Source organism: Musa acuminata, chromosome BXJ1-11 (genome assembly GCF_036884655.1).
Source record: "Musa acuminata AAA Group cultivar baxijiao chromosome BXJ1-11, Cavendish_Baxijiao_AAA, whole genome shotgun sequence".
NCBI lineage: Eukaryota > Viridiplantae > Streptophyta > Magnoliopsida > Zingiberales > Musaceae > Musa > Musa acuminata.
Window position 1 is genome coordinate 31,111,039 of NC_088337.1, and position 9,583 is coordinate 31,120,621.

General features: G+C 40.8%; 1 protein-coding gene across 4 annotated transcripts; it reads right to left on the reverse strand.

Moving 5' to 3' along the window:
* Positions 1–861: 861 nt before the first annotated feature.
* LOC135597655 (double-stranded RNA-binding protein 6-like) lies at positions 862–9,563 on the reverse strand. Of its 4 annotated transcripts, XR_010481350.1 has the most exons (6): positions 9,381–9,563; positions 8,178–8,701; positions 5,729–5,948; positions 1,306–2,400; positions 1,171–1,218; positions 862–1,095 (listed from the first exon to the last, which is right to left on the reverse strand). XR_010481350.1 is itself a non-coding variant. In XM_065090910.1 (3 exons), the coding sequence occupies exons 1-3, from the start codon at positions 8,421–8,423 to the stop codon at positions 1,463–1,465; spliced, it is 1,404 nt and encodes a 467-aa protein (XP_064946982.1). In that variant the 5' UTR covers positions 8,424–8,815; the 3' UTR covers positions 1,246–1,462. The 4 variants fall into 4 exon arrangements, 1 of the variants encoding a protein (XP_064946982.1); XR_010481351.1 differs by lacking the exon at positions 8,178–8,701; XR_010481349.1 differs by lacking the exon at positions 9,381–9,563 and having other exon boundaries at positions 8,178–8,815.
* Positions 9,564–9,583: the final 20 nt, after the last annotated feature.

The following is a 9,583-nucleotide window of genomic DNA, read 5'->3' on the forward strand; positions in this document are numbered from 1 at the left end:
GGGAATGAGCAAGAGGATTAGGGTCATCTCTCGGAGTGAGAGACTCAGGTTATTAAATCGATATCGGTATCACATCAACATCTACAACAAGGTGGATGCACTCATGTACGAAAAGGGTGGCTACAGCCCCCTTGGGTAAAAGTACCGTGGGTTAGACGGTAAAACCTTTTCGCTCGATTGTTCATTAAGAGCATTGACAAATAGTCATTAAGTCCTCCTCCTAGTATGAAAAATATTGAGGGATGAGATCGTTGACGTCCTGATCAACCCAACGTGATCCAGACCCATGTAGAATTGTCTGATGTACTTCCAAGGTTAAAACATCAAGCTCTCGAGATATAGATGAACTTTTATAGCTGATCGTAAGAGGTAAAATATTTCATGAAATATTCTATTGGGTGACAACCTACAATAGCCTCCCCTTGGCATGCTTAGTTGATAAGCGAATGGTATTCGTCCTCTCATTTTATCCCAAACACCATGTGACAGTCATGTTAGATGAATATTGACTAACATTCAACTTCCTATCAATTACCAATATTAACTACGAGTCTTGATTATTATATTTTTTGTGGTTGCAAATGAAGAGTTGGCCAGTAATGAACTGCATTTTCCAGTACAACAAAACCACTCGATTGCCGGTTCGTGACTGCAGCTCATGCCAAGACATTTGGTTTCCTTCTCAGGAATAGTATGGACTTGTGATTCTGAAGTAAATGCAGCATTGATCAGTTTCCACATATATTTAGCTCCACTTTTTATTAAGATACAGTGGTAGAGACTCGGAAAATGAAGCTCTTTCGACTTTTAGTTGGGAAAACTCAGCCTATCAATTCCTCTGAACCTTGCAGAGTTTTAATATCATGCAGAATCACTGACATGGCACCATTTCTTGCATGGTGATTCTATTTTGTCAAAGAAATGTGGTTAAAACAACATCCAACTGATGCAAACACTGCTGAAAAACACACAATACATCTGCAATATTTACCAACTATGGAAGACAAAATGATTCTAAGGTCTGAGAAGATGGACACATCACCTTATGAGCTACTACTCACTGTACCAACTCCACTACAGCATGCCAAATCATCCCTGCAAACAAGCAAGAAACAGGTCTCACAACTTATCTGAGATGGGGAGCACTGCATTCGGACTGCAATTGCTTACCAGTAGTTGATAAGAACAGAAGAGTTAAAACTTCTCATCGTTAGGATACTGAAAGAGTAGATGAGCTTCAGCTGCTGAAGGACAATTATGAACATTTAGATAAACTACAGAAAGTAAGATCGACTGAATGCACACCTTCATATCAAGTGAATTGGCCTCAAGTTTGAGATTGGCGTCTGTAGAGCTAAGATTCTAGTAGCGTGGCCTCTCTAAAATCCTAATAGCAATACATCAAAGCAAAATTAACTTAGAAGCATGATGAGCAAAACATGAGCGAAGAGGATCTCTGAATTCAACAGATATCCAATCGTTTCAAGCTCTCCATCGCTGTCGATTCAGATTCTTCCAGATCCTTTGCATCACGACCATCCACAAAGTCCTCTATCTGACTCGAAGGCTTCACTGCTGGGCAGGCCAGGGGCGAGATTGAAGGCTCATGTGTCTGAATTGAGGACAATGGTTCCTTTACTAGAACTGGAACAGCTGGTGCAGTAACAGGTGACTGTTCATTCACTGAGAGAGATGCCGTAGCAACTGGCACTGATTCTTTTACCTGAACAGGTAATGCTGATGCGATAACTGGCACAAGAACCTTGTCCGATGAAGGGGGTGAGACAACCGGCAAGGGTTCCTTCACCCGAACTGGGATCACTGAAGTTACAGGTGGGAGTGGTGGTGGAGCAGAAAAGACTGGCACGGACTGTCTGATGCGGACTGGGGATGCCATGCGGATCTGTGTGTGACCAATAACAGGCAGACGTTGTTGGCATACCTGTGATGGTGGTGGTGGAAGTGGGGGGGCTGAAAAGACTGGCACAGCTGTCCTTATTGTCACAGGGGGTGCCATGCCATGGCAAGGCCGACCGAAGGGCCTAACTGGAAAATATGGTGCTGCTGCGGCAACAGGGAAGTTCTGGGGCCGCTCATTGTGGTTCTCTTGGAATGATGCATGAGCTCCATCATTTATTCCACGAGAGGTTGCACGACCTCTTGGAATAGAGTTTTGTCTGATGAGAGGAAGGATCTTCGATACAGATAGAGGAGATTGAAGTGAAGTTGGTTTTTTATCTAGCTGAACTGGGAACTTCTTTGGGAAAGGAGTTGCATGGGGGTTGTTTGCCATAGCTATTTTTTCCTTGAGGCGGTAATTGAGGAGAGCTCGAGCAATCGTGATCTGTTCCTGCTCATCATTGTTTTGTTCAGTTGACGAGCTTGCTGCTTCCTTCGCCACTGTATATTCATGAAGATGGTTTCAGAAAATTTGAACATTTACGAGCAGCAGAAGATAATAACTGAAGAAGATCAGCAATATTAACAAATTTAACAATCAATTTCAGAAGTCCTGAAATCCAACTGCAGCTGGATCCACTTGTGAAGCAAGACTTACCGCTTAGTCTAAGCCTAGTAATGGGCCTGGATGGACAGTAAGTTTGATTCCTTTTAATTTTCTTTAGGATTTACCTTAATCAAAACCCTAACCCCTCCCAATGCCTCTCTCACGTGTGTGATTCACCTAGCATTGTCTGCCACCATCCCCGCTCTATCTCGTTGATCCTCTCCCAATATAGATCTGTGTTTTCTTTAGTATCATCTATTTTGCATGACAAGTACTGATCCAAGAAACCTAGTGGCAATCTGAATCTTTCTTTCTGTCGTGTTCCTCAAGTTTCTTCTCATCATCATTGGTCTGCAAAAGGAATGCTGTTGTGACTGCACGCAGCCATACAACAGCCCTACAAAGGGTAGATCGGCAGCCATACAGCAGCCCTGCGAAGGGTAGATCAGAAGGCATGTTATGCTGGTAGCCCTGTTCCCTGGCTGCCGACATAGGACCTTGACCTGGCAATGATACCAGGATAATAATGCCCCACTTGGTGGAGCGAGCATGTGTCCCAACTCATCCACAACATATGATCTTGGACATGCACAGGCAACACTTGTGCACCATACACCCTAAAGGAAATCATGTCTCCCTTGGTCCGTGCTCTTCCTGCTTCCTTCAAATAGTATCTCTTATTCTTGCACAAGGCTATGAACACAGCATCTGAGCAGCCACTAAGTCTTGCCTCCACCATGGCCTTTGGAAGTGATATCTTCCACTCTCTTTGTACAGTCAATTATGTGCATTATATTCATTCACCAAGCTGCAAACTACCATAACCTTGGCTGGCCTTTGTCCACTACAATCCTAAAAGAGTGCAGCCTAGTGAGCATGCCCCTTGTGTAGCAGTTGGGCACTTACGTTTTGACATCAAGACTAATGTAATTCTGCATTCTAGGATTTCTTGAAAGTAAAGGTAGGCTTTCCAGAAACTATCTTTCAGCCATTATATTACAAGGATGCTGTTGTACACCTTCTATGGTTTAGTACACATGATCATACACATCATTGTCAATTGGACGATCATATTGCTATCATCAATGCACTTGTTAGTTCCCCTTAGTATATGGTGTTTCTCATGTTGTCCCCACCTACACTTTTATTTGTGGAACTTTAAGGTCTAATTTTAGGGTGTGATCCATTATGGGATGTATGACCAACTGCAGGGCCATCCCAATTGCATGCACAAGATTTACAATCTAACATGAAGTCACACTGTGGCTTTTCCTCTTGGTCATTTTGAAGCACATATCATGCTTAAGTGATACTTGCACTATTGACTTACATTCCTACTGATAAATCTATGTTATCTCATAAATGCATGTACATGTTTGATGCATGGTAAGTGATCGATGTTCCTACATCCCTATTGATGCATTTATGGAATCTTGCATATGCACATGCATATTTGATGCATGATTGACAGACAGATGAATAATCTAGTTAGGTTAGATGTGAGATATCCATGTAATTATGCCCTACATGATAGGAGCTTCGGGCCCATCATGCAACAAGTAGCACCTGCTGGATCGAATCCCCTATATCATCCTCCCAATATGATTTGTTGTCTTGTGATTGAGTACCTGATTGAGTGAGCTGATGGTACAATGACATAATCATACAATGATAATGATGAATGATGACATGTTATAAGATGATATGTGGTTTTAATATGATAAAAGGACCTGGATAATCCTTGTCAATTACAAGAGAGCCAATATATTGGAGGGTGATTCCCTTCGGGGATTAGCAAGTTATCAGACGTGGTAGCTAGATGATTCATCCATTTGATATTGGAAAGAATGTGTCTCTACTTTGGCAAATGAGGGACATCACTCCATCTGCTATTGGGAGTGGAATATGAGTTCTCTATCATGGAAGATGAACTCATCCCATTGGAGTAAAACCTCACTATATGCTATTGGGAGAGCGCACCATCAGGTGTCCAACTTTGCTTGGATATTGATGATAATATGTATGGATAATTGAATTTTGTACATATTATGTTGTATTAGTGCATGTGGCAATTATAAGACTTATTATATGGTCATTCTCCATCCGTTATTGAGAGAAGTATTCGTCAGATATTCGACTTGAAAGTCGAATCTTCGTGAAGTGCACATGGATGACTGACTATATTTATAGATAATATTGCATGAAAGCATATTGCACGTATTCTTATGATCTACGCATGATCCCTAATTACTCATATGATTTTGTACTCTTATTCATTGTTATATGACTCACATATCATACGTACAATTAATTCATTATGACATTTAATCAATATGTTATTGTTATTATTTTATTTGATATGTATTCCCTACAAAGCATTTATACTCACCCAAAATTACTTTCGCAAATTACAGTGTAGATTGTTTCAAGATAGTATGATGATAGTTTCAAGTTGGCGAACCAACTGGAGTGACTTGAGGGAGTATCGAAGATGAGGTGATAGTTAAGTCTGATAAATAAGATAATTATTTATGAGATTATATTAAGAAAAAAAATATATACAACTCTGTACAATAGATTTTTGAAGAGGGGTTCACGCACGATACGATTTTCTCGACGTATGAGTCAATTCGTACCAGGGTGTGACATTATCGACACTACCTCATCCTCTTCTTCTCTGTCGCCTCCACCCTTGTCAGCTTCTTTGTTGCCTCTTGCCCCCTTGTACCTCAATATGTTCCTATGTACCATGGGTTAGTATGCCTTTACAAAATGGATCAGATCCATATTGGTCTGGCCATGGACCGACACATGTTTTGATATTCGAAATTAAACACCTTGCCTTAGAAAATGACAAAATACAGACATCAACTAGGAGCATCAAGAAAGTTAATTTTTCTTTTTATTCTTTTTTCTTTTATTTTTCTAAATATTACTAGAACAAATTTCTTCAATGGCTAACAATATAACTCATGAAATTCCAAACTAACCTCTTTAGATAAATAAGTGTTTTTATTTGCAAATAATCACATATAATTAGTCATTTAAGCAGTTTTGAGTTACACTTATGCTTATCATGTCTTCCATATCTTTGGCTTCTTACTAGTTTCCGTTCTCTAAAAGAGCATCTAATCTCCCCATCAAGCATGCAATTGAGGATTCACATAACAAGCAAATCTATATCATTGTAAGCATGCCAGCAATAACATGTTAGTGACTCACATCGTTTCAATGATGACCATGCTGCCAAAGCAGCATTTTTTTCTGCCTGCTTCTTGTTCTTAGCAGGTTCGCCTGTAAACGTGATTCCAGCAAGTTCCACTGTGCATGTAAAGACAGGCAGGTGTCCCAGACCTGAACGCACTGAGGTATATGATGGCAAAGGTGCCCCAACTCTCTGGGAAATTTCCTGCAGGAGGTTCTTATAAACCCCTGTCTCATCCTGTTAAGACATCATAATCAATACCAAAAATTCATGAAGATTATTTAACAGAATTTAGAAAGGATAAGTTCATCAGAAAAGCTTTCATTTATGCTGTATCTTTGGCACTAGTAACAGGTTGGAAGGCCACATATTGTCTATGCTACAGAATTATATTGACTGTCACACAAGCCTACTCAAGAGAGAGCTCAAGTTCGTACACTTCGAGTTGGTGTGATATCTTATTTAATGATGACCACAGTCAACGGACTGCATAAGCATATATTAGAGCCTAAATCATACTGATGCATAAAAAAAAAGGTATACATGATACAAGCACAGTTACAGCAGCAAAACAAAGGTAGACGTGATACAATTACAGCTAAAGCAATTTGCGATACTAATATTTATAATTCTTCAGATGAAAGGCACATAATTCTTTAGGCTTGTTTTATCTATATGTTATAACACATAACAGAAGGCTTATAGCAACAGAAGAAAGTCCACCAGAAACAACACAAACTGTCAGAGGAAGGTTATCTATTCACATACCTAATTTGTGAACCCAGTAAGCTTAAACAGTATATCATGGCACATCGGCAAAGAGGAATGTCCATATCTTGAGATATTCTGGAGACTATTCTTGACAATATTTTATATAACTCCAACAAAACATTGACGTGATCAGACAAGATGTACCAACACTGACCTGCATTACTCGGTGCTATCGAGAGTATAACAAAGGGGATAAAAGGTCCGACAGAGAATACAATGTGTTCCCTAAATATAAGTTACAACATTAGCTAAGACTCATGATATATTATAGCTTAATCATGAACTTAATCCCATCCATGGAACCTTCTGAACTTAGAATCTTAGTGGAAAAGGCTTCACCAAGAAGATGAAGGCTTCTACAATCCATGTGGTAGGTTGGCAAGTTGAAACCCAGAATTTTGCTAAGCACAAATAAAGTGATTGCAATGCTTATTCTATCATGTTCGATGTTCTTCTGCCTTTAATCACCTTTAATGTTTGCAAGACATGATGAGAAAAATAATCACCTTTAATCATATTTATTGTTCTTCGCTTGAAAAACTATAAAGGATAACAAAAGCTTCTAATCATTTTAAAGGTTCAAAGCTGCTACAGAAACAATTATGACAATAATCACCAGATCCACAATAATTCTACCTACAGAGCCGTTGACCAAAAGACAATTTGTCGACCTTCTTCCCACTTGGTAGCTGCAATCCACTTGCATGCCCCCGTGGTGTGTTTAGGTGAGGCAACAAAAATTCAAAACCACAAGTCTCATGTTCCCACCATTATCTCAAAAGGTTAGCCCCTTTAATAGTCACTTATTTCTATACACATGAATCGACAACAGACTCGTACAGACAATCAAAAGCAGAGTCAGCATTCATACAGCAGAATTAACAAAGTTATTAGTACATCAAAACTAGACATCGGCTGGAATAAAAGATTAAACTGGAGCCAGAACAGCTGATTATTATATACCACATACAGGTCGGTAAACCTATAAGACAAAGATTGAGACGAATATAATAACATGACACGAAACCCGAGACGCTGGCTGAGAAGCACGGTTTTCGTGACAAAAACGCACCTTTACCTGGGGTTTCCAAAAAGTCTTTGATCGTTATGTTTGGACTAGTTTAACAACGCAAAACCCTAACGGAGAACCACGCGCAAGAATCCAGACAGGTAGATAAGGTTCGTAGAAGTAAAACAAGTGGTCTGTGGTAAGCGAGAACAAAAGGGGATTATTCAAAGGACGATGACTCCGTCGCCGTGCCGACGAAGCTTGCCTTAACTAAAACCCGAACCAAACGAAGGAACGAAGAAGAAGAAGAAAGCGAGTCAATTCATTACCTAGAAAAAAAATCCCTTTCTTTTCTTTCTTCATTTGTCCCTAAAGAACCAATTTTTGTTCGGTCTAACAGAAACAAATGAAGAAGAAAGAATCACAATTTTGATTTTTTTTCCCCAAAAGTTACTTTATCGATTAATTGAAGTTCCTACTCAATATAACAATGATTGCTTAAAAAAACAACTTTATGAAGCTGCAAAATAGAACGGAAGTGCAAAACACGGAAGGGAAAAACATTAACTTTTTTCACCTAATTTTGTGAGGTGAGGACGAAGAAAAAAAAATCGATTTTTTTATGGTTTGGTGTATGGATTGACGAGAGAAAGAGGGGAGGAGAGGGTAAGCCACCGGGTACTGACCAGGATCCAGGCGGCAAGGGAGTGGGAGGGACCGCGGTGGGATAGGGCGGCGAGAGCCACCTCCGCCGCCGAGTGCTCCGCCTGCCGCAGCGTGGTGCAGAAGCTCGGGCTCTCGAACACCTCGCCGTTGAAGTTCACGGCCGCCTTGAACCTCGGCGCGTGGTCCGGCCCCTCGCGTATGCACGTGTACGACGGCAGGTTGAAGCAGCTCCGCTGCGCCAGCTCCTGCAGCTGGTTCTTATACATCCTCGCCCACGCTCCCGCACTCCCAAGGAGCCCCACGGGAAGATATCACCCTCCGATGGCGGACAGGAGGCAAGATCCTGCCTCCCACCCCTTCTCCAGCAGCACCTCTGTCCCTCCCGGCCAAACTTGGCCGACGCCGCCGGACAAGATCCGGATCCGCGCGGCGCCGCCACCGATGAGCAAAGGCACCTCCTCCTGCGTTTTCCAGGGGATCCCGCCGGAATCTAGGGCTCCGTCGCGACGCCTCCTAATAGGGTTTTCCCCTCTCCCTCTCTCTCCTGGTCGTAGTGGAACAGAACAGAGAGATCAACTCGTCTTGCGCGCATCTAAGACGAAAAGCAACTAAAACGCTTACCATTTTTCCCAAAACCTCTCTCTCTCTCTCTCTCTCTCTCTCTCTCTCTCTCATAGATATATATATATATATATATATATATATATATATATATCAATTGTTAGGCAAATAAATAATTAAAAATTAATTAAATGATAAAATTAAACTGCATATCAATAATGATAGGGAGGGGTGAGATGTGAAGTGCGAATTCAAGCTGCAGATGTGACTGGGAACAGAGGAGTCACTTGAGCGTTTGTTTATGTACGTCAACCTTCCTTTTGTTGCTCGAATGCAATAAACAAGATAAAAATTAATAATAGTGTTTTGGTAAAGAGAAATCAAATATTGGTTTGTGAGTTCGAAATTAAACAAAAATTGGCTTTGCATGAGCACCACATTTTTTGAAATTAAGTCAACACCACTTTGACTTCAACTAAGACGTAATTTTATATTTATATATAATTATCATGAGTTTTATGGCAAATTTATATGGATGCAAGTTGATTGTTATTTCCTGTGCTGACATGATTGATGATGCATGTTATGTTATGGTGGTGGTATGAGATGGTGAGACAAATAAGTAACTTGTAAGGAGGGAAAAGAGTCGCAGCAATTCTCACCGCCGAGAGGCCGCACATTGGAATGAATCTCCGAAGCCGACGGCACTTAGCCACTGGCGGCGACTCCCGGTGATCGTAGGCGAACCTTATTCGACCCACCTCTGCTCATCAACATGGATTGGTCTCTCTTTACAGTATTTTTCCGGCTTTGTTATCTGTGTAATGTTGGAAAAATAGAAAGAAAAAAAGAGTGGTCAGCATCA